At 43.3% G+C, this 25,497-nt stretch overlaps 2 protein-coding genes across 2 annotated transcripts; one reads left to right on the forward strand and one right to left on the reverse strand.

Annotated features, from left to right (window-relative positions):
* Positions 1-320: 320 nt before the first annotated feature.
* si:dkey-106l3.7 (uncharacterized) lies at positions 321-9,095 on the forward strand. Its single transcript, XM_036977351.2, has 6 exons — positions 321-1,309; positions 3,424-3,588; positions 5,396-5,579; positions 5,687-5,766; positions 6,411-6,508; positions 7,238-9,095. The coding sequence occupies exons 1-6, from the start codon at positions 647-649 to the stop codon at positions 7,320-7,322; spliced, it is 1,275 nt and encodes a 424-aa protein (XP_036833246.2). The 5' UTR covers positions 321-646; the 3' UTR covers positions 7,323-9,095.
* A 3,081-nt stretch (positions 9,096-12,176) lies between these two features.
* Positions 12,177-22,231, reverse strand: rnf208 (ring finger protein 208). The gene is made up of 2 exons (XM_021602579.3): positions 21,145-22,231; positions 12,177-14,641 (listed from the first exon to the last, which is right to left on the reverse strand). The coding sequence occupies exon 2, from the start codon at positions 13,425-13,427 to the stop codon at positions 12,636-12,638; it is 792 nt and encodes a 263-aa protein (XP_021458254.1). The 5' UTR covers positions 13,428-14,641; positions 21,145-22,231; the 3' UTR covers positions 12,177-12,635.
* Between the last annotated feature and the right edge of the window lie 3,266 nt (positions 22,232-25,497).

The raw sequence follows: 25,497 nt of genomic DNA on the forward strand, positions 1-25,497 counted from the left end.
AGAACAAATTCTTATTTTCAATGATGGCCTAGGAACAGTGGGTTAACTGCCTGTTCAGGGGCAGAACAACAGATTTATACCTTGTCAGCTCGGGGGTTTGAACTGGCAACCTTCCAGTTACTAGTCCAACTCTCTAACCACTAGGCTACCCTGACGCAAGTTATTACAGATGCTTTACCTAGATTGTCTTATCAATCTATCTTGTCTCACATCACATCACACCTACCCACTCACATACATGACAAACCTCTCTGTTATGTAAGGTATTATTGTCCAGAAAGATTGATCTTTCATCAGCAGCTAACTGGTTGAGAGGCACCACAGTCAGTCTGTGGGACTGACACATGGTGTTGCTATCACTTTGGCCTTGTCATGGCTTGCCCCTGTCATACCTGCGGGGAACAGCCGCTCCACACAGGCCTCCATATGCATGCAGCATCAGCGCCGTGACAGGATGATTGATGAGGAGGTGTGTCATAAGAATGCAGGCGGAGCATCAGGGATGTTTCAAATTCTACATCCCAAACTCACCTCAGTTAATGATTATGGGCTTCTCTAAACCAGGGACTTTTCATTTTCTACCTCGTGCTGCTACCATTTAGCAGAAGAAGAATGAGGAAGAGGGGACAGAATTTGGGTTTTTGAAATGGATTTCATGCGCTTTACCAATCCTCTGGAGACCTGGGTGATTGAGGGCCCCCAGGAGAGAGTAGCTATGGAGGGCCAGTGGGAAGGAGGTGAATCTGGAGATTCCCTCATGCTTTCAGGGGCCACTTTCATGTCTAAATCTAACGTGGGGACACTGATGCGGTCTGATACAGAGGATTCTGGGGTGGAGATCTGTTCTGAGGCTTCTCTCCCCTCCTCTCCTCCCTCTGTGTCCACGAGTAATACAGATATTGATCCTACAGTCAGTGACGAGGATGGATTCCCCTCTACCCCTCCTTCATGCTCTCCTGTCCTCTCTCTGCCATCTTCCTGCTCCTCTTCCTCCCTGTCCCTCTGCCCCAGGGCTCAGCGGCACAGGGAGCTGGCTGCGGTCATGCACCTAAAATTGGAGCAGGCACTGAGGAGGGCAGACTCTGGAGACAGAGACGCTGTGCCCCGACAGCGGTGTCACACGGCTTCACTACCATCACCTCACACAGTGACCCATATACAGAGGGCAAGTCACAGGTCAGGGAGTGCTGGTCTGAGGAGGACAGTCAGCCAGTCAGTAGTGGAAGAACAGGCCTCAACGGCTCTGCTGCAGCACAGAGGAGGGCTCTGCCCACATCACAAGACACTGCCTGCTCAGACAAACACAGAGGTAGGTTTATATTGAAAGGAGTTTACTTCAATCTCATGATTCTCTGACTGTTTTCTTACCTTGAAAGTAGTAGTGGTTCAGAGTGTTGTGCCAAAAGGTTGCTGGTTCGAATCCCCGAGTCAACTAGGTGAAAAATCTGTCCATGTGCCCTTGAGCAAGGCACATAACCATAATTGCTCCTGTAAATTGCTCTGGATAATAGCATCTGCTAAATGACTAAAATGTCAATGTAATGGGACTAGACAGTGATCCATAGTGTTGAGTTTCTTTTCCAAAATCTCCACCATCTGAATGTTTGGCAATTTTTTCCTCTTCTTGGTTGTATAGGACATTTTCAGTAGTCATTTGAAAGTTTATTCCCAAATGTATTGAACGTACATTAGAATCGGGATTGTTATCACTGTTGTTGTTGTTGTTATGACATATGTTATTACTCAAAAACATATTACACAATATGCCAGACAGAAGTCCATTGTCATGTTCAAGCGGTATACCGAACATAAATCCTTTCATGTCTTTTTTTTTTTACAATGAACTGAAGGAATGTCAGGGAGGAAATGAGCGTTTTACCATTCCCAGAGTTAACAGTTGCAACACACACACACACACAGTTAGACACACAGAAAAACAAACGCTAATTGCATCGACTGAATCAGTGTCGTGTCTGTGGGTTGTCATCTAAATCTGTTAGCTTTTTTTAGGAACTCAGACTTTTAACTTTCTGCTGCTGAGAGTTGTAATAGTAGAATGTATTTTCAAAATGTTGTAGTGCATGGGCAGTTTTCCTCTTGTTATTTCATTCACTGACAGACATTGGAGAGCTATTTTAAACCTGTCAAATCAGATGTCCAGTTGATCAATTGCTGGCTATGTTAGCTGGTTAGCCTGACTTACCCATCTAGCTATCTAAATATTGTAGTTATCATGACAGGATTATGTGCCCAGGGGCTTCAGCGCCCCAGGGGGCCCACATTGATTTTGTTGAGTCACTCAGGTACCATAGCACACACAAGACATGGAAAAATGTGTATAATTGCTGGAAATTATGTTTAAAACTGCAACATTTTCTATCAAGCCTCATGGCCAAATGTGTAGAATTGCAGGGAATGATCTTTAAAATGGCAACATTTTCTCTCCGCCAACAAGAAGGGTGGGAACAGTTTGAACAATTTCGGGTTGCATGGGTCACGAGGTGGTGTTTGTTACTATGCCAGTAAATGACAGTATCCATCCGGGCCTACAGTCTGTTGTAGAGTATCAGACAGTGAACCAGTCTGTCCAGGTGAGCAACAGGAATGAGTGGAATGGAGCCAAGCTGGTGTGGGGCTGCCTGGGAAGATGGAGTGTGTGGGTGATGTGTTGAGCAGTCTGCTGTGTTGTTGATAAGACTGTGACGGACATGTCGCGCTTCTGCGTCAGATGGGGAAGCGAGGGCAGTCCCATTGGGGGAAAATTCTTGATTTACTCATTTTGACGGAGATAGTATTTAATCGTTACACAAATGATCCGTTTTCTGCACCAAGGATTCCTCTTTGTGTAGTTATTATCCAGTGGTCATGTTGACAATGTTTGGTGTAATGAAGCAAAGAGATGCTTGTGTTTCATGTTTGCCTCAGTAATCGAGGATCATTAAGTCTTATTAAATGGGGAGATTAGTCGGTGTATGTGGAGGTCTTTGCTCTCGCCAGGACTCAGAGACAGGGTGCTGAGTGTTTATGAGGAGGGCAAAGGTCAGTTAAAGGCCACCTCATTAGCTTAGCTCTCTTTGGGGAAGAAATCTATTTCCTGCTCCTAATGACGGTGCACTTTATGTATTTGTATTTGCTGGGGTCCAGCAAAATTAAGGCAGTTATACCATTTTAAAAACATTACCATACATTCACAACAGATTTCACAACACATTAAGTGTGTGCCCTCAGGCCACTACTCAACTACCACGTATCTGCAACAAATGTGCATTGCTGATTAGTTAGGTCTGCTGCCCCAGAAGTCATAGCTTTAGATTGCTAATCTATTCTGAGCAATAAATGTTTTGTGAAGTAATACACCAGAGTTAATTTACTGTATACTTTTCCATGTGCACTGTTACCTTCCTGCATGTGTCGTCTTTACAGATCAGGGAGAATGATGTGCGTGAGGAGGAGTATGAGGGGCTCACCCCTGGGCTGGGCTACCTGGAGCAGGTATGCCGGATGCTGGAGGAGATCGCCAGGCTACAGCTACGTAACCAAGGGTTACAGGTGGAGATGGATGCTCTCCGGGAGCAGCAGGGGAGCCAGGTAAAAAGATATGTTGACATTTGGCATCTCAGGATCATGTGTAAATAAAGAATTATGTGGATGAAGGTATATAAACAAGTCAATATTTGACAAGATGTGCTGTGACCATTGACACAGTCAGTGTAACAGGTACGGTTGAAGTCTGAAGTTTACATACACTTAAGTTGGAGTCATTAAAACTCATTTTTCAACCACTCCACAAATGTCTTGTTAATTAACAAACTATAGTTTTGGCAAGTCGGTTAGGACATCTACTTTGTGCATGACACACGTAATTTTTCCAACAATTGTTTACAGACAGATTATTTCACTTATAATTCACTGTATCACAATTCCAGTGAGTCAGAAGTTTACATACACGAAGTTGACTGTGCATTTAAACAGCTTGGAAAATTCCAGAAAATGTCATCATGGCTTTAGAAGCTTCTGATAGGCTAATTGACATAATTTGAGTCAATTGGAGGTGTACCTGTGGATGTATTTCAAGGCCTACCTTCAAACTCAATGCCTCTTTTCTTGACATCATGGGAAAATCAACAGAAATCAGTCAAGACCTCAGAAAATAAATTGTAGACCTCCACAAGTCTGGTTCATCCTTGGGAGCAATTTCCAAAAACCTGATACCACTTTCATCTGTACAAACAATAGTACGCAAGTATGAACACCATGGGACCACGCAGCCGTCATACCACTCAGGGAGGAGATGCGTTCTGTCTCCTAGAGATGAACGTACTTTGGTGTGAAATGTGCAAATCAATCCCAGAACAACAGCAAAGGACCTTGTGAAGATGCTGGAGGAAACAGGTACAAATGTATCTATATACACAGTAAAACAAGTCCTATATCGACATAACCTGAAAGGCCGCTCAGCAAGGAAGAAGCCACTGCTCCAAAACCGCCATAAAAAAGCCAGACAACGGTTTGCAACTGCACATTGGGACAATGATCGTACTTTTTGGAAAAATGTCCTCTGGTCTGATGAAACAAAAATAGAACTGTTTGGCCATAATGACCATCGTTATGTTTGGAGGAAAAGGGGGAGGCTTGCAAGCCGAAGAACACCATTCTAACCGTGAAGCACGGGGGTGGCAGCATCATGTTGTGGGGGTGCTTTGCTGCAGGAGGGACTGGTGCACTTCACAAAATAGATGGCATCATGGGGGAAATTATGTGGATATATTGAAGCAACATCTCAAGACATCAGTCAGGAAGTTAAAGCTTGGTCGCAAATGGGTCTTCCAAATGGACAATGACCCCAAGCATACTTCCAAAGTTGTGGTAAAATGGCTTAAGGACAACAAAGTCAAGGTATTGGAGTGGCCATCACAAAGCCCTCACCTCAATCCTATAAAAAAATTGTGGGCAGAACTGAAAAAGCAAGTGCAAGCAAAGAGGCCTACAAACCTGACTCTGTTACACCAGCACTGTCAGGAGGAATGGGACGAAGTTCACCCAACTTATTGTGGGAAGCTTGTGAAGGGCAACCCGAAACATTTGACCCAAGTTCAACAATTTAAATGCAATGCTACCAAATACTAATTGAGTGTATGTTAACTTCTGACCCACTGGGAATGTGATGAAAGAAAGAAACGCTGAAATGAATCATTCTCTCTACTATTATTCTGACATTTAACATTCTTAAAAGAAAGTGGTGATCCTAACTGACCTAAAACAGGGAATTTTTACTACGATTAAATGTCAGAAATTGTGAAAAACTGAGTTTAAATCTATTTGGCGAAGGTGTATGTAAACTTCCGACATCAACTGTAATTAACCAACATTTGACTTGATGTTTCTATCCGTATAGAATTCAGAACACAACCAGTGTGACTTCAAGGCTTCAGAAGAAGGCGGCCCCTCTGCCAATGAAAGACTTGAAGTCAAAGATTATGAGGACTTACCCCGCCAATCATCTCATAGCAATAGTAATGTGCATCAGCATTTTCGACATAGGTCAACATCGGACACAGTGCTCATGATGGGACATCTAAGTGAGTTACCATCCAATGTTAATTCCCACTGTGTAAACTGTCAAATACTGTGTCATCATTGGTGTATTTAGGTTGAAACTGAAGGTTTTGAATTGTGTGTGTTCTAGAGAAGGGGAAGGAAGTGTCTGGAAGGAGGTACCGGACTATAGAGGATCTGCTTGAGCATCCCGAGGATGATGAAAAGCAGGTGAGATGATGTGAACTCAACTCACTCACGCACACATACACACACAAGCATGCATGTATGCACAAACACACACAGGAACAAGCATGCATGAACACACAAACACAAGCATGCACGCACACATGCACACTTACTCATATTGTATACACACTCAAATAGACACAATTGTACACTGCTGCTACTCGCTGTTTGTCTGTTACCTATGCGTAGTCACTTTGCTCCCACCTACGTGTACAGATTACCTCAACTAGCCTGTACCCCTGCACACTGACTCGGTACCGGTGCCCCCTGTATATAGCCTCGTTATTGTTATTCTTATTGTGTCACCTTTTATTATAACTTTTTATTTTAGCCTATTTGGTAAATATTTTCTTCTTCTTGAACTGCATTGTTGGATAAGGGCTTGTAAATAAGCATTTCACGGTAAAGTCTACACTTGTTGTGTTCGGCGCATGTGGCAAATAAAGTTTGATTTGATTTTGATATTTAAGCTGTGTTTCTGTATTTGTGTGTGTTGCTAGATGCATGCAAACCTATGGTAGAGTATGTCTGTGTGAAAGTATGCTTGTGTCTATGTGTAAATGTGTTTTGAATGAGTCTGCATCAATGTCTCCGTTGACAAATATCTACTGTATGTTTCTCCCCAGGAGAAAGAAGAAGCAGGAAAGAAAGAACAGGGAAGTAGGACAAAGACCTGGAAGCTGAAGATTGGCTCTCTGAGGAGGGAGACCACAGAGAAATCCAGGTGAGACAACATTGACACCTAGAGGACAGTGTGTGTGTGCGTGTGTGTTGTCATACTGTGCATGATGCTCTTATAAAATGTCCATGGCTGCTCTAACATGGCAGCCAAATGGGAATGATGCACTGTTGCATAGATAATGCAGTGTGTGCTGAGGAGCTGTGGAGAGCACATATTTAGCCTAGGCATCTGTTCATGATAATTCACTCTGACCCATCCCAAATGGCCTCTTTGTTTACAATCACACATAGGCTTATGTTAGTGGCCTACCTCAGTTTCGCGAGGCCCCCCGCAAGGTCTTTCTGCCCAACCCCCCCCCCCCCAAAAAAAATATATGTTTTAGGACTTCTACACATGGGGCAGAGAGAAATATGTGCAGCTTTATAGCTAATCTCATGCTATTTTGCACATTTTGCCAAGAGGCTAAGGGAAAATTGTGTAGTTTTAAAGCTAATTTCTTGTTATTCTACACATTTTGCCATGAGGCAGAGAGAAAATGTTTCAGTTTTAAAACTAAACATTTTGCTATGGCTTATGACGTGTTCATATGCTATCTGGGGGGGGAAAGGCCCCCAACCAGTGTTTGTTGGGCCCCCCACAATGGGGGCTGCAGAGTGTGGTGTGGTACACCAGTGCTCGCTCTACATCTAAGGAATTATGTTGTAAGACATAAATATTAATTTCAGTGTAATCTTTAATGGTTCTGGTGCATGATTTTTCTTTCACATAAAGCCAACAGATGAATTCATCCGTGAAGAAAGCTAGCGGGCGTTGGTTGGGACAGCTGTTCAGGAGCAGGAAAGCTGTGCCAGAATGAGAAGAGCAGAATGTTCCAACATTACAGTCATTGGTAACATTCCTCCTCTAAGACTTGGAGAATGAGGACACATACTGTAGCACTTTTTACACAAAGCTATGGATGAATAGGACTCACATCTATTTAGTCATCTCATTATATGGATATTGACATGTATATTTATTGTCTAATTCTTAGTAGTTAAATAGGAATTTTAATGTGATCTCAGTGATCATTGTCCCACAGTATGTTTTAAAGATACCAAACATCAAAATACGAATCCTCGTTTAATTAAGAAGATAACTTTTTAAAATGTTTCTCCTCAAGGGTTTTTACATGACATCTGTTTAAGCAGTAAGGCCCGAGGGGGTGTGGTATATGGTCAATATACCATGGCTAAGGGCTGTTCTTATGTACGACGCTACGTTGAGTGCCTGGATACAGGCCTTAGCCATGGTATATTAGCCATATATTACAAACCCCGTAGGTGCCTTATTTCTATTATAAACTGGTTACCAATGTAATTAGAGCAATAAAAATAAATGTTTTGTCATACCCGTGGTATATGGTCTGATATGCCACGGCTTTCAGCCAATCAGCATTCAGCGCTCAAACCACCCAGTTTATAATCTGATTTAGCCACTCTCTCTTGTATTCAGGATCCTGAGTTGGCTCTAGAAAATGTCTCCTCCATATTTTTTCACTCCATATACACACCCCTTTTGAACAATTCAGAGGCAAAGATAAATATAACCGTTGGTTTTCTTATGAGCTATCTGAGCTCATTAAGATGTAAAAATCAGACCTGGGCCAAAGCAAGGAAAACTGAAAGGTGGCAATCTTTCAGACAACTGTCAATTTGACAATCTTTCGGACAACTGAGAAGCAGATGTACTATCTCGATTACGAAAGCTATACTGAGAAAAAATATAAATGCAACATGTAAAGTCTTGTTCCCATTTTTCATGAGCTGAAATAAAAGATCCCCCAAATCTTCCATAGCACAAAAAGCTTATTTCTCAAAAATGTTGTCAATGTTCATTTCTCTACCATAAGCCACCTCTAACATTGTTTTAGAGAATTTGGCAGTACATCCAACTGGCCTCACAACCATAGACCATGTGTACCACGCCAGGATCTCCACATCCGTCTTCTTCACCTGCAGGATCGTCTGAGGAGGGGGAGGGGGGGTGGGGTGCTGAGGAGTATTTCTGTCTGTAATAAAGACCTTTTGTGGGGACCTGGCTTCCAAGTGGGTGGGCCTATGCTCATGGCTGTGGTTGGGCCCCTCCTATGGCTGTGCCCCTGCCCAGTTGTGAAATCCATAGGTTCAGGCCTATTGAATTTATTTCAATTCCTTCTATGAACTGTAACTCAGTAATATCTTTTAAATTGTTGCATGTTGCATTTATATTTTTGTTCAGTATAAATCAAGCTATTTTTTATGCTATATCTCAGAATTTTGAAAAACAGCAAATGCACTGAAGCATACAAATTCATCTTCTTCCCTGCCTAATCAAGTCCTGTCTGACTCTGGCATTATAACTGAGAAGAATGGGATAAGTGATGCTTTTAATCGTAATTTTATCTCGACAGGCTTTTTACTTGAGAGAAATGGTGGTTTAATTGACCCTGGTCAATCAATAGACTGCTCTTCACTCTGCCAGCCTCTCGCTGACTCAACATTTAACCCGTCAACTTGTAGTTAATCTTTGTTTTCATTTAAACAATTTACTACTTGTGATGTGCTAGATGCCTTGCTTATGATTGATGTAAATAAAAAATACACTGATATTCTTGATCCATTTTTGCTGCAGCTCTCTGCCCCCCTGATTGCTGAATCAATAACCCATATTTTAACCTGATGATTATATCTGGTACTATCCCCAACGTTTGGAAGGCGGCCCATGTACTCCCCCTTCACAAAGGTGGTGACCCTTGTGAACTAAATAATTATCACTCTATTTCTAAACTTTCTTGCCTAGTTAAAATTTTAGAATCCTTGATTAATTCTCAGCTAAGAACTTTTTTATCTTTGAAATGTATTCTAATTGTTCATTAGTGGGGTTTTAGACCAGGTCATAGCACTATCTCTGCTGGATCCCTAGTTATTTACGTTTACATTTTAGTCATTTAGCCGATGCTGTTATCCAGAGCGACATACAGGAGGAATTAGGGTTAAGTGCCTTGCTCAACGGCACATCGGCAGATTTTCCGGAAATTCTTAACTGCTAGGCTACCTGCCGCCCCATTAGTTATTTAGTTATAAATTATGTGGTTAACTGTATGGATAAAAGGCCACATTGTGTTGCCCCCTTCATTGACCTGTTAAAGGCCTTCGATACTGTTGATCACTCACTGCTAATTTAGAGGTTTTCCTCAATTGGCCTAGACCAGGCTGCATGTAACTGGTTTAAAAATTATTTGACAGATAAACTCAATGTGATGGTGTTAAATCAGGTTTTCTGGACATAACGAAAGGTGTCCCGCAGGGTTCGATTCTGGGTCCTGTACTTTTCACTGTTTATATTACCAAAATTGACAACCTGCACTTGTATGCCGATGATACTGTTGTAGATGCGATTGCCGCCACAGTTGACCAGGCTCTATCTGAACTACAGTCTGCCCTCTTGTATTACAGAAAAACATTATAGACCTGAATTAGTACTGAATGCAGGTAAAACTAAGAAATAGGTCATGCCTCTCGGTAAATAGTAGAAAGCAGATTGTTCAGTCGACATTCCTATTGGTCCCAGACTATGATGACATCATCTACAGTATATGAACACAGCTGCCATCTCATTAAAGCCATTAGATGCAGTTTATCATAGCACACTGCGCTTTATTATGGGCAACAATAATAGTACTCAGTGTATTCTCTACCAGAAAGTTGGTTGACCCTCTTTGATGACACATAGGTTGATACATGTATTGATTGTTTATGTCTTCACACCCCATAGTTAATACTTGGTGGAAGCACCTTTGGCAGCCTGGGAGGCTGGCCCATGTTGACTCCAATGCTTCCCACAGTTCTGCCAAGTTGGCTGGATGTCCTTTGGGTGGTGGACTATTCTAGATACACACGGGAAACTGTTGAGCATGAAAAACCCAGCAGCGTTGCATTTCTCGACAGAAAGCAGTACGCCTGGCACCTGCTACCATAACCCGTTCAAAGGCACTTCAATCTTTTGTCTTGCCCACACATACACAATCCATGTCTCAAGGCTTAAAAATCCTTCATTATTAACCCATCTCCTCCCCTTCATCTACACTGATTGAAGTGAATTGAACAAGTGACGTCAATAAGGGATCATAGCTTTCACCTGGATTCACCTGGTCAGTCTGTGTCATGGAAAGAGCAGGTGTCCTTAATGTTTAATATCAAATTATTTGATATTGAGATAAAAAAAACGGCTGCTTTGGACCTTTTAAGTATACCAAATATACCAAAAGTGAAAAGAAGAATAAATATGCTGTCTTAAATGAAAGAGTAATGTTTGTTCAGAACACTTGTTCTGTGCTGCTATGCCCTGTACCAAGATATGAAACATACTTTGAATAGATCTTCATTGCAACAAACTAAAACGATACCCAATTAATGAGATTTGAGGCACTTATTAATGCAATCGTAACAGAGATTTAGTTATCCTTACTGGATCTTGATTGAATATAATATAATTGTATAATTTATGCTCCTTTTATTGGATCTCCACTCCTACTACCCCAGTTGTCATGCACTTGATCATGACTACCCCAGGTACTATGCACTTGATCATAACTACCCCAGTTGTTATGCACTTGATCATAACTACCCCAGTTGTTATGCACTTGATCATGACTACCCCAGTTGTTATGCACTTGATCATGACTACCCCAGTTGTTATGCACTTGATCATAACTACCCCAGTTGTTATGCACTTGATAATGACTACCCCAGTTGTTATGCACTTGATCATGACTACCCCAATTACTATGCACTTGATCATGACTACCCCAGTTGTTATGCACCTGATCATGACTACCCCAGTTACTATGCACTTGATCATGACTCCCCCAGTTACTATGCACTTGATCATAATTACCCCCAGTTGTTATGCACTTGATCATGACTACCCCAGTTGTTATGCACTTGATCATGACTACCTCAGTTGTTATGCACTTGATCATGACTACCCCAGTTGTTATGCACTTGATCATGACTACCCCAGTTGTTATGCACTTGATCATGACTACCCCAGTTGCTATGCACCTGATCATGACTACCCAGTTGCTATGCACCTGATCCTGACGACCCCAGTTGCTATGCACCTGATCATGACTACCCTAGTTGTTATGCACCTGATCATGACGACCCCAGTTGTTATGCACCTGATCATGACTACCCTAGTTGTTATGCACCTGATCATGACTACCCTAGTTGTTATGCACCTGATCATGACTACCCCAGTTGTTATGCACCTGATCATGACTACCCCAGTTGTTATGCACTTGATTAGTTCCAGGAAAATAAAATCTTCCATGAGAAAAGGGACGATTTATTTATAGTAACTGATGAGTCATCAGCACTCCAAATAACCCTGTGTTGAAATGTATAGGCAGTTCATCATAACAATTACACCTACACAGAATCACAGACGATTACCAATGTACCGCTTATTATTGACAGTAAACAGTGCAGCGGTAATGACGCGTGGAGGAGTTAGTCTAATGATGAACTGAGCTATAGGGCTTTTTCCTCTTTCACCACAAGACAGAGGTGTGACTTCAGATAAATGTATAAACATCCTAAATCCTAAATCATCAACCTAACAACCTTATATAATAGTCTCTACATGACTGAACATCTACAGCCAGTTCAGACCAAACAGCAGTGGGTTTTTTAAAATAATTTGTTTATTCTTTATTGACCAAGGTTGAGGGGATAGGACTCCCCTAGCATTCCCATGTAAAGAGATGTCAATGACAAACACATCCGAACAAGAGAGGGGGAATAGGATTCATACTTCATACATAAAATACATTTATTTGCTATTTCCCTGTTTTCGTCTGCAAGACAGTGTCCTTCACGATCCATTTGACCCAGACCGCATCCATATGTGCTATTAAATATAGAGATACATCTGTGTGGGGTTGTATGTATGTGAGAAGAGAGAAGGCGGGTTGTATGTGTGTGAGAAGAGAGAAGGCGGGTTGTATGTGTGTGAGAAGAGAGAAGGCGGGTTGTATGTGTGTGAGAAGAGAGGAGGCGGGTTGTATGTATGTGAGAAGAGAGGAGGCGGGTTGTATGTACGTGAGAAGAGAGGAGGCATGCCAGTTTGGCCCCTGCCTAGGTCTCTACATGATGCCACAGGAGGACAGGGGGTTGGCGATCTGACAGGTGCAGGCTGACTGGCAGTACTGGCGTACCGTCTGGTAGCAGCTCCGGTCGGCCTCCCCGCCCCACTGCACCGGGCCATTGGGGTCAGAGGGCAGCCGGCTCAGGATGCTGGTGTTGATGGCCAGGGCAGCCAGCCCATAGTCAGTGAACAGCACCGTCTCACGCCTGCACGTTGGGCACGAGATGAACTTGTACTTGGGGCAGGACTCGTAGAGGATCTGCAAGCACTCCTCACACACCGAGTGCAGGCAGGAGAGGATGCGTGGACGCTTGCCTGCAAAGTTGTAGGTGTGGCCGCAGGTGGGGCAGTCCAGGGGCTCACAAGGCATCACGGGCCCTGAGGAGGAAGAGGAGGTGGAGGAGGAGGTGGAAGAAGAACGCAGCACGTACTGGTTGACTATGACGTCCTCCATCTTGTAGTGGAACTGGTGGTAGCAGATCTCAGCGGCGCTGGCTTTGCGCTGGGCCAGGTAGCTCTCCCTGCGGCCCATGGGAGCTGGGGGAGATGAGACCATGGGTCTGGTGGGGGGCAGGTCAGTGCAGGTCATCTCCAGGGCTAGGTCACTGCACGCCTGGTTCACAATGATCTCTCCCTCTCCCCCTCCATCCCATGCCACCCGCGGGGGAGGGGTGAAGCAAGGCTGGGTGACTGGCACCGTGCATTCCCGGGGGAACTTTTCCGACTGGATGATCTTGACGGTATCCATGGGGATTGTCACAGGCTGCCGCCTAAGGCAGGACATGGACATTAAGCTTATTTGTGTGTCTGTGTCTTTGTTAGAGAGAGGGGGCTGTGGGTGGTTCAGCGGGCAATGCCCCTGGCTTGGGTTGGGCGTGGGGCGGGGCTCTGAAGTGAACTGGGGGTGTCAAAGTCAGCCATTAGAGGGGACATGGGGACGTATGATTCTGTCCATTGTTTCAATTAGAAGGCCTTCCACGTCTGTGGTGCTGTTATCCTGAGTCTTTATGTGGGACAGAAGGACTGAGGACTAAAGCCAGAGCCCTCAAACCTGGAGCAGTGAAACAGACTTCCCTATCACACAGAAACACTGTCCGCTGATAACACTACTGATAGACAGCGATAACAGTCCGAGCCTGGTAGTTAGTCCTCTTAAAACTAGTCTGTGCAGTCTTAGATATACAATAAAGATATGTACTGGATATTCAACCACAGTAACAGCTGAACACCAAACAGGACTCAACACATCAGCACAAAGATATGTTTTCAGTGATAACACCAATAAATAATCTTAAATGTACATATATAGATACTAATATGATACACTTACACAACAGGGTTGTGAAGAGTTCTACTCTCAAAATGGAGAGCTCAAGCAGCACAGGCTGTTCAGTAGTAGTTCGCTCTGTATTGTCTCACACAGCGTCCTGTGGCTTGCCAGGGGAAACTGACTCAAACGGGGCTTGCTTGTTTCTAGGTTGTTGCTGCTCAAACCAGAACTTCCTTCCTGTTTCTGAGCTTGTGGAATGGCCTTGTGTGTGAGAACAACCTGTAGAAACTCTGGAACCTCCTCTCTCTCTCTCTCTCTCTCTCTCTCTCTCTCTCTCTCTCCCACTCTCTCTCTCTCTCTCTCTCTCTCTCTCTCTCTCTCTCTCTCTCTCTCTCTCTCTCTCTCTCTCTTTCTCTCCTCTTGGTCAAATATGGTTTTGTGTCCTTTGGCTTCCTTGACTGGAGTCTGATAAGGCTGAGGTCTTTTTTTAGGAGGCAATGGAAATCCCCTGCTCCTTAACAAACCACTCCTGAATTCCTCTAAGGAAGGGGTGCTTGACTTTCAAACTGAGTCCTCCCACTAGGGTAGCTGATAAAGGTCTCTAGGGAGACCTTGTCCTCGTCACGGTCTGTCTGTCTGTCTGTCTGTCCCTCAGCGGTTCAGAGTGACAGCAGTGGCCTCAGACAGTCAGATGGTGTGACTGTCGTCCTCACAGTCCTCTTTGGCTGAGTTACCTGAGGAAGGAGAGTTTGATAAGTTAACACCACTCACCAAGATGAATCACACATGAATCTGCCATGACTATGTATTATTGTGGATGGATATGGTTACTCTATTTTAAGACATGCCTCTTTAGGGAGTACACTGAAATATTAAGAATAGAGAACCCTCCTTTGAAATCCTTAATAACCGTAGAGAAGGGGCTCTATTTTTTACCAAAGCATACTGTGGTTGTAGTTGTCTGAAAGAATGATGAGTCTGGGTGGTTTTAGTCTCCTCACGCCGCTAGCGTCCTATCAACTCCCGTTATCATCCTACTATATAGTGCACGAAAGAGATGCATGTTTGGTCAGCGGCAGATGAGCAAAACCATCGCTATAATGAGGATGTGTGACTCGGTTTCATTATGCAGGTGGTGTAAATGTATGATTGGATGTAATACTATGTCTGTTTCCACGGCAACACAACAAGGAGTAAAATTGCACATCTTTTCTCTTCCACACAAGGCTCTCGTTATACGTGATGCACGAAGAGAGAAGGAGAGAGAGAGAGTAGTGCAGCGGTCCTAGTTACTATTAATGGTCTATTTCTCTATGCGTTTTACTGTGGTTTCCTGCCCCCAACCTCCCTTTATGATGCCTGGCTAATTCAAGTCAATACTGGATGTCTACAGTGTATATTTTTCACCATTGAGGTAGAATAGTATTCATAATTCCCTTCAGTGTCCATTCATCCATCCACGCTACCCACGCTACTAATGAACATCTCATTTGGCAACAGTGATATGAAAATGGAAGCTGATGACGAAGGAGGCCTCCTGCTGAGGCGTGACGTTAGTGCCTTGTGATAGACGCCCCTCTTCAGTTAAGTAAGAGGCTAATATCAGCTGTAGCAGCCCTACATTAGTCAGTCAGGCCTATGTTGTTAAGATACCAGGCCTCTGTCTGTCTGTCTCTCTTGTCTGTCTGTCTGTCTGTTTGTCTGCAGCCCTGCCCAGTAGTCAGCCTGCCTGCCCAGGAATTAAACTAATGAAATCATGTGCTGAACATTTGACCCTGTCAGCACAAACAAACAAGGGAGAAAAGGGAGAGCCGGAGAGATGGTGATAGCAGCACTCTGGCGAGAGGAGAGACACACAACACACACATTCCTACATACGTACGTACACACACACTAACACCAAGAACACTCTCACCCTTATTCTGTACTTCCCAATCACATACGCCACCCATAACATTTTAGGACACACACAAATTGAATAGACAGACTAACATGCGTGCAGAGATGCTATGAAACGCTAATAAACCAGACTACTTATAGTCTCATCTTCCATGGACTCATTACAGATTCAAGAATACAGTTAGTATAGAAAGTCATGACCCCCTTTCAAAATGTTCACCTTTTGTTGCCTTACAGCCTGAAATGAAAACACATCAAATCAGACTTTTTCCGGCTTTATTTACACACTGTAATCCACAATATCCAAGTGAGAATTGTTTTTGTTTTTTTTACTCTGAAAATGTATTAAAAGTAAAACAGTAAATAACCCTATTTGGATAAGTGAACACCCCCTGAGTTAATACTGGGTGGAACCATCTTTTGCTTGAATTACAGCCATGAGTCTCTCTGAACACGTCTCTACTAACTTTGTTCACCTAGACTGTGTAATATTTTCCCATTCTTCCTTGCAGAATTGTTCAACCTCAGTCGAATTGCGTGGTGACCGCTCATGGACGTGAAGATGGTTCATGTTTTAATATGACATTGACACAAAGCACACTACCAAAGCAACCGTACAGTGGCTGAAGGACAAGAAGGTGAATGTCCTTGAGTGGCCTAGTCAGAGCCCCGACCTAAATCCCATCCAGAATCTGTGGGATGACTTGAAGAGTGCAGTCCATGAGCGGTCACCACGCAATTTGACTGAGGTTGAACAATTCTGCAAGGAAGAATGGGCAAATATTACACAGTCTAGGTGTGCAAAGTTAGTAGAGACGTATTCAGAGAGACTCATGGCTGTAATTCAAGCAAAAGCTGGTTCCACCCAGTATTAACTCAGGGGGTGTTCACTTATCCAAATAGGGTTATTTACTGTTTTACTTTTAATAAAATATATATACAGGAGTATATTTTTACTTGGATATTGTGGGTTACTGTGTGTAAATAAAGCCGGAAGAAGTTTAATTTGATGTGTTTTCATTTCAGTCTGTAAGGCAACAAAAGGAGAACATTTTTAAAATGGGTGATCACTTTCTATACCAACTGTACGTCTGGATTATGTAGTCTGGATTACTATGTCGTCTGGATTATTGTTGATTGTTTATGTTTGCTGGTCTGTTTTTAAAAATGTTCTAGATTATTTTGGAAATTCCTGAAAAACAGAACCAATGCAGAAACATTACCAACAACAACAAAAAACACCCAGAACATCCCTACCATCTTCCACTCCCCCATTCCTCCTCCCTCCATTTTCCTACACCCACACACACCTAAACTGCTGAGTCCAGCTGTCTCCCTCACACTGCCTTCTGGCTGCATTCCACCTGTGCAGTGCAGGGAGCAGGAGAAGGACACGATGTTCTGACTGAGTCAGACACTATCAGCAGGCTCTCTCTGCATCTCCATGACACACACCTTCACCCTCAGCCAGGTGACCTGAACTGGACCAGGCAGAATGACTGGTTGACTGGTACCTGTGCCTCTATAACACACCCAGCAACAGTACACAGAGAATGTTGACTATGTTCTGATTAGTATCCACAGCTCTGTCTTGGCTGATTAAAGGTATGTGCTGCTCTGCTCTACCGTGTGGTGGTTATAATGTATTATGATTACATAAATGGTATAATGACCTTAGAGTTGGCTGTGGACAAATCCCCAGATGTGTCCCTGTTGACCGCAGTGAATCTGCAGAAAGTGCTATACTCTAAATGCCTGTGAATTCCATAAAGCACCGCTTAATGTTGTCGTTGATTAGTATAGGCCTATATGATGCTGATTATGATAGGATTCGAATACACGTGGTTGTTTTTTAAATCATTAGATGTTGGTCGTTATCGCTGTGGTAAAGTGGTATTCAGATGTGTACATTCAATGTTGTCAATGTGTAAATCCATCTACTGTAAGAAATCTGTTTTCTGAATTCTGACTAGAATGTTGATGTGCATTCTGCTCTATTCTTTAGTCATAATCCTGTTGGGATTGAATGAGGAGATATGAGGGGTGATTATGTTAGTGTATGTGTGAGGGGGAGGTTAAAGAATTCAACTCCTTCCATTCAGGAGGGGGGCGGCAGGTAGCCTAGTGGTTAGGGCGTTGGGCCAGTAACCAAAAGGTTGCTATATCGTATCCCTGAGCTGACAAGGTAAAAATCTGTCGTTCTGCCCCTGAACAAGGCAGTTAACTCACTGTTCCTAGGCCGTCATTGTGAATAAGTATGTGTTCTTAACTGACTTGCCTAGTTGAATAAAGGTTAAAAATACAAATGAATAAATAAAAAATTCAAAGCAGACGTCAGCCATTTTCTCCACAATTCATTACAGCCAACTACTCTTTGTTCTCTCTCTCTCTCTCTCTCTCTCTCTCTCTCTCTCTCTCTCTCTATGGCAACATGGCAGGCCACAGAGCTTGTTGGTGTCGACACCAGCAGAAAAACTATAACGATAATGGCCCCTCTTGACACACAGCCTCATGAAGGACTTATGAGGGACACGTCGAGCCACATACAAATCAATATCCCAGTGGCTCGATTGATTAAGCTGATTGATTTTTGTGGAGACTTATGTCTCAGCTCAGGGAGAAGCAGACACAGACACTGTTGCTGTGATGAGGAGGGGTGTAGTTGGAGATCTGTAACTGATGAGCATGTGCGTATTTGGGGAGCTTGCCTCAGTGAGGAAGGAGCAGGTTTAGCGCGGTGGCAGCGTGTGGGAGTGGTGCGACAGTGGCAGCAGCAGTTATGCAATCACAGCATGGTAGCAGGAAACAGCACTCGGACTGCAGTCAGCACCAGCACAGTGCATGGTCAATATGGAGATCCCTCAGTGCTGTTGACAGCTACAGAACAGGCAGTTCCAGCCAGGTCCCGCCCCTCCCCTCCCAGAGATCTGTCACATGTCATGACCTCTGGGGATATGATACCCCAAAGGTAGCCTTAAGATACCCTTTCCCCTGCAGTCAACTGACAATGGAATATCTGTGGACTGAATCGAACCCCCCACCAGGTGTGTGTGTGTGTGCTTGTGTGTGTGCGTGCATGTGTGTGTGTGTAGCTTATGCATACGTCTGTGTGTATGTCTGGGCGCGGGCATGTGTCCAAGGAATGGAGGATTGTGATGCAACAAGCCTCTCATCTGCAACAAAGACACGGTACTACAGCTGTAGGATTTTAATTTGACCCCTTTTGCCGCAGGAGGAGAATAATTCTGCAGCAGGAGGATTTGAATATCTGAAGAAGTGGTTAGAATCGCCACCAGGGGGGAAGCTGGAAGTGGTGTTTGTATACAGTGCACACTGTAACTACACTTTACCTTATGTAGGCTACGTGCAGGCAACGGCGCGGCTCGTGTTAACTATTATGTGGATTATCATAAATTAACATTTTTGTAGGGGGTAGATGCATTTTTCATTAGGGAAAATAATTTTCTTTAGCTCAATTGTCTTATTATATGTTGAAGGCAAGCAATACGTAGAATAAATGACTGGTTTTCTCAGTGCCTGTGTGGTCCAGTGGTTACAGCCACTGACCCTGGCACACATATGCCAGAGTTGGTGTGGGTTTGAATCTGGCCCTTTGACTCATGGATGAACATCTATTTTTGAATTATTAATTCAGAGTGATTACAGGGTTGATTCCTCTTGGTTACAGGGTTGAAACAGAAACAACTCAAAGGTTAACAGTTTAGGCGTTAATTCCGAGTTGTTAAGGTTAGGGCTGTGGTTTGGAGAAGTCTTAAAACTAAATGATAAAAAATTACACGCCTATGGATCATCAGTATTCATAGTATTCTTAGTGAACTGCCATAGAGCAGTGGTCTAAGCAGCGCACTCCGAGCCACGTGAGCGCTGGGCGATATAGTGGCCAGCCCGAGTCTACATTGGGCCCACAAGTTAATTACATTAATTTCAATGTTTTCAAGAAAGTAAAACAAATAGTCTGATCATTTACACATCAAAGAAGTGTCTCAGCTCAACAAAGTCGTCTTTGGGTAGGCTCAAATGCATTAACATCTTGACAGCTTCACAAAATAACATATTAAAGCCACACAGTACAGGCTTTCAATCCACACCAAAGACCAGAACTATGTTGACAAATGATACATAGCCTAAGTATAAAGCGTGGACGAGCATCCACACTGGAGGAAAGTGTATCGTTCTGCAGTCGTGCTACATCTGTCAATCAACTGATGGTCCAAATCAGCTCAACAACTCTGACAGGTAAACACAGTAGCATATTATCCGTTTTCACATCTTTCATTATGTGACAATGATAGGCTAGCCTACAGAATGTAGCCTATTGGAATATAATCAACTAACAAGGGGCCTACTGCAACCGTCGATTGGCACTAGATTATCGCCAGCTGATGTCTCATCAATACACTCTAAATTCACCTGCACAGCTGATCTCAATTGCAACCATTATTGGCCACCTCTACCGCTGCCTAAAATATGATGTCGGTGTTTCCTTTAGTCCTGCTTGCAACCAAAGTAAATCGAGATATTTCGCCCTCTGGCTGGTATTGTAATCGGAAACAACGTAGTCCTTTTTAACAAACTAAGGGGCAATTCATCTATTTGACAGGAATTCCGTAAAATAGTAATGAAGTGTTTCCTCGTTTACCACAGAAAATGTATCGTGGCAATTTACCCAACTCTTTGTATGAATGGAAACTAATGTTGGTGTAGCCTATTGTTATTATTTTATTTGTTTCCTATTTATGTTATCCAAAAGGGTCTGGTAACGTCATTTCTATTCAAGATCGGGGGTAAAATATCCCTGGACTGTCCATTTTGAAATGTGTGAATATATCAAGTCAATCTAGGGGATTGAGTTAGTTGTGCCAGTAGGGCGTGGGCCAGAATCGAACCCACGGCGACACAGTAGACCTTAATTGAATCAATCAAGACCTTAATTGAACTAAATTTTGCTGCATTTGAAATACATGTTTGTACATTTGAATGTTGCAGTAATAGGACCTAGGCCTAGCGTTTGAGCGAGGGAGAGAGAAAATTATTTTGATAGCAAGCCCTGATCCAAATGACTCCCCGCATCGAGAGAAAGATAACTGCTCTTTATCAGGGACTCACGAGACTCATTCTAATTTCCTGATGCAGCAGGAAAATTCTCATCGACAAAAGAGTGATCAAGGTAAGATCTGACATCTGGACAAACAGACACACACACACCAGCACATACATTGGCACACACCCAATATGGAACGCACATGCACAAATATTCCACAGAGCCCCCTTTCGGTGTACACGGACACACTGATGCATCCTTGATTAAGCCTTTTACCTGTGTTGTTGTTTAGTCCTGTCGTAACATATCGTCTCCCAGTTCTCTTACCACCTTGCTGTGTGTTGTTGTTGTTGGTTTTGGATATTACTGTGCTGTGAGGAGACAATAGTCTTGTTACAGGGTAAAGCTTCCATGTGCGTGTGAAGCTGATAACATGGCCCATTGGTCTCAGTTCGTCTGAGAGTAGAACAGAAGGTGTTTTGCCAGAGGGGCAGAGGAGGAGGAGGAGGAGGAGGAGGAGGAAGAGGAGGAGAAGGAGGAGGAGAGGAGCGACGGAGGCAAGGTGATCATTCCTGTCTGTGAGACCCTGAGAACACAAACGGTGGAGGGAGGGAGGGAAGGTAAGATGGAGGCTGAGCTGTCGAAGGATGGATGCGTCACTCCTTCCTTTAGTCACAGTGATGGAGGACAGAGACTGGTGGTGGAGCCCACCTCTTCTTCTCCTCTGTCGGTTCCCTTCGTCCTTCAAACTCTCTCCCTCTCACCCTGTCGTCTGCGGTGTGGCCAAGCGGCAGTTTCTAGCAGCTCCCTCTCCATCCCTCCTCCTGTCTCTTTCTCTCTGCCTGTCAGTCAGCCAGCCAAATAGGTTGTGTGTGCTCCTGTGATGCCTCTCTGGGTATCTTCCTCTCCTCTCTCTCTCTCTCTCTCTGGTCTCAGAGCCTCAGGTCTTCACTGATGTCTTTCTTTCATCCTCTCTTCTTTTCTTCCACTCAGTCGTTATCTCTCCCCCAGTGGCGTCAATGTGCTCCTTTTCTCTCACGGCTGCCGTTTGTTAGCCTTGCTCCTTCTCCGCTGCTGTCAATGCGCCTCTGTGCACACACTCACACACTGGCTCACGCATACACACACACACGCTTGTTCTCTGTTTCTGTCTCCCTTACCATATGTATGTGGCTCTCTCTCTCTCCCTCTCTTTCTCTCTCTCTCTCTCTCTCTCTCTCGATCTCTGTCTCTGGACCTGACAATTTCTAGTGCATGTTTTCTCCTCCCCCTCTCTTGCTCTCTCTCTCCTTGCTCTCTCTCTTATCTTGCTCTCTCTCCCTCCCTCCCTCTCTCTCTCTGCAGTCTCCGCTGCAGTGCCTCTGCAGGCTGGATCACGTTTTCTAGTTGCCAGTGAAAATATTTCAGCCAATGAGGGCCCTGAAAACCCACCCCCCTTCTACCCTACACTCACTCACACCACCTACTGAAAGATGGAAGCTATGTGCAGAGAGCACTGAATCATACTCCATATACAATATTAATCCATCACACACAAACAAAAACATATTCTTGGTACACAGGCCAGGCACACAGGAAATACAGGAAGCTGCTAACAAATAGATCTGATCTGCAGAGTGCAGCACTAAACATAAATCCAATATACAAATTCATTCAAATATGGAATATTTAACAGCACAACACCCATGAATCATACTGCATCACATTACAGGCCAACATACATATAATGAGCCACACAGTTCATATAGGGAAAACAGACCACATGACCACCACTGCATTTTTCAAAACAACATAGAAATGTTGTATACTCGTGGTGAGATTTCACTGAAACGCAGTATCACAGAAACATGGGATATTCATGTCATCAGCTCGCTTTCACAAACACAAAGTGGCAGACACTTAAAATCAGTGTCCCTGTCTGGCCGTCATGCCACAGCCTCAGCCGTCACAGACCAGCATTACGTAACGCGGATTTTAATCAGTTTCCCATCTCCACAGGCCTGCATGTTGACCTATAAATAATCCTCATCTCGGATTGAAAAGATGATCTATGAAAGAATATCTGTGTGTGCTTCTGCATAACCCACGCATTGAGAAAACATTCCATTGAAGTTGCTTGATTCTTTATACTTTGGCTGTAACAGAGAAATAAATATCTATCTCTCTATACACACATTTATTGTATGAGCTAGATACAGTTTCCCCCAGAGTCAGATAAACTCACGGATACCATTTTTATGTCTCTGCATCCAGTATGAAGGAAGTTAGAGGTAGTTTCGCGAGCCAATGCTACCGTTTGCACAATGACTTGAAGTCTATGGTATCTACTAGCATGCTAGCAGTTACCATAGACTTCCAGTTATTCCTCTGCCGCTAGTTAGCAACTTCCTTCAAACTGCACGCAGAGACATAACAATGGTATCCACTAGGGAAGTATATTCTGGGGAAGTAGATAAAGAGTTTAATTGCCAAAATCCCGATGTATCCCTTGAACAGTCTGAAAACCAAATTAGGTTATCTTTATGATGATGTTATGTTAGAGAGAGAGAGAGAGATTGTGTGCAAAAAGAATGCAATTCATACGTGGATATTTTGAGACGAGAGACAGATGCTTATAAGATGGCAGCGTGTTAGAGGGACTTTTACAGTTGCGGCAGGATTCAATCCAAAACCTCACTATAGCACACTTGACGTTGAAGGGTTATGGTTGCGCTCAGTATTACAGCTGTAGGACATTATAATACCATTCTAGGGTTAGGGTTAGATGCAATATAAGGCAAGTGACTTCAATTACTAATTTCTCTGAATGGGGGTTAATAAACATTACCAGATTCACTGGGAATACATTACATAGTATGAAGAAATACTCCAGGCCGCAGCGTTGTACTACTTGTCAGACACAGAAAACTGAAAGTGTTTAGTCCTACTGGGCATGGGGGTGGGCTTGGTGGTGGGCTTGGTGTGGGGTTGGTGGTGGGCTTGGTGTGGGGTTGGTGGTGGGCTTGGTGTGGGGTTGGTGGTGGGCTTGGTGTGGGGTTTGGGGCGTCCGTTGGCGGCTTTTGAGCATTTATTTGGAATCCTCATGTCTTAAAGGTACACTCCGAAAAATCATGTTGCCACGAGCAGCACCGGAGATATTGAGATGAGCAGCACCGGAAATATTGAGATGAGCAGCACCGGAGATATTGAGATGAGCAGCACCGGAGATATTGAGATGAGCAGCACCGGAGATATTGAGATGAGCAGCACCGGAGATATTGAGATGAGCAGCACCGGAGATATTGAGATGACACACACAGAGTCACACACAGTATCTGCTCACGTGCACGGGTTCGCTTCACGCTGTTCACAGCGTCGTAGCCAGTGCACCATGAATCCTATAAATTAAAATGTCCAATTTGGGTGCAATCCATAGAGTTCAAATTGTCTTTCAACAAAATAATTGGTTACTAACTACAGAAACCATTTTAGAACAATCTGCGCTGGTGGGTGTCATGGCTTGCTGAAATGACATAGAACAACCCGAATACCATTCTAGGGTTAGGGGACACTACTTGTAACAGGTATACTTAGGGCTCTATTCATTCTGTACAGTTGAAGCGTTTCAGATTGTGTGATTAAAATGTAAAGGTAATTTCTGATTGAACTGACATATGCAGCGGTTTACTGTGAATGCAGTCTGTGCTAATGCGGGAACATTTCCTTTACATTTCAATAAACGCTGTTAAAAGGAACTTCCGCGATGCGGATTGAATAGGGAGCCCTTCCACGAATAGAGTGTAACCCCCCCCATGTGACTGTGATATTTTACATTCTTGGTCCTCCAGATGCATTTACTGTTATGACAGGCAGGGGGCAGTACAGAGAAGCATGGCTCGGATGTGTGTGCTTGTGCATGGAGTGGGTTATTACTCCAGTACCATGAGGAAATATACTGCTCCTTCCATCTTTGAGATATCATTCATTAACACATAGCAAAGCGAAATAGCAAGAGGAAAGAGGAAATATGGCACCACTTTTGACCTTTGATCGCCAGGCTCCATTCACCGTAGTCCGTCAGAGATTGAATGTGTGATAGTGAGTTTGTGAGTCCATCCCTCATCTCTGAAAAAAAAAAAATCGGGTAGTTCTCAACTTTTGTCGAACTAAGGTTGAATACTTTATTAATTCAGTAAAAGAAAGCTACCAGATACGTGTCATACGAGTTCAATAAGTATATGTGTTCAATAAGTTCAATAAGTATATGTGTTCAATAAGTTCAATAAGTATGTGTGTTCAATAAGTATATGTGTTCAATAAGTATATGTGTTCAATAAGTTCAATAAGTATATGTGTTCAATAAGTTCAATAAGTATATGTGTTCAATAAGTTCAATAAGTATTTGTGTTCAATAAGTTCAATAAGTATATGTGTTCAATAAGTTCAATAAGTATATGTGTTCAATAAGTTCAATAAGTATTTGTGTTCAATAAGTTCAATAAGTATATGTGTTCAATAAGTTCAATAAGTATATGTGTTCAATAAGTTCAATAAGTATTTGTGTTCAATAAGTTCAATAAGTATATGTGTTCAATAAGTTCAATAAGTATTTGTGTTCAATAAGTTCAATAAGTATATGTGTTCAATAAG

Source organism: Oncorhynchus mykiss, chromosome 5 (assembly GCF_057628025.1).
Source record: "Oncorhynchus mykiss isolate SJ-2025 chromosome 5, ASM5762802v1, whole genome shotgun sequence".
NCBI lineage: Eukaryota > Metazoa > Chordata > Actinopteri > Salmoniformes > Salmonidae > Oncorhynchus > Oncorhynchus mykiss.

Bases quoted from the DNA above. Each gene is read 5' to 3' on its own strand.
- si:dkey-106l3.7 (XM_036977351.2), top strand. From the start codon at position 647: ATGGATTTCATGCGCTTTACCAATCCTCTGGAGACCTGGGTGATTGAG. The intron at 3,589-5,395 runs GTAAAAAGATAT...CTATCCGTATAG, and splicing joins GGGAGCAGCAGGGGAGCCAG to AATTCAGAACACAACCAGTG. The intron at 5,580-5,686 runs GTGAGTTACCAT...TGTGTGTTCTAG, and splicing joins GCTCATGATGGGACATCTAA to AGAAGGGGAAGGAAGTGTCT.
- rnf208 (XM_021602579.3), bottom strand. From the start codon at position 13,427: ATGTCCATGTCCTGCCTTAGGCGGCAGCCTGTGACAATCCCCATGGAT.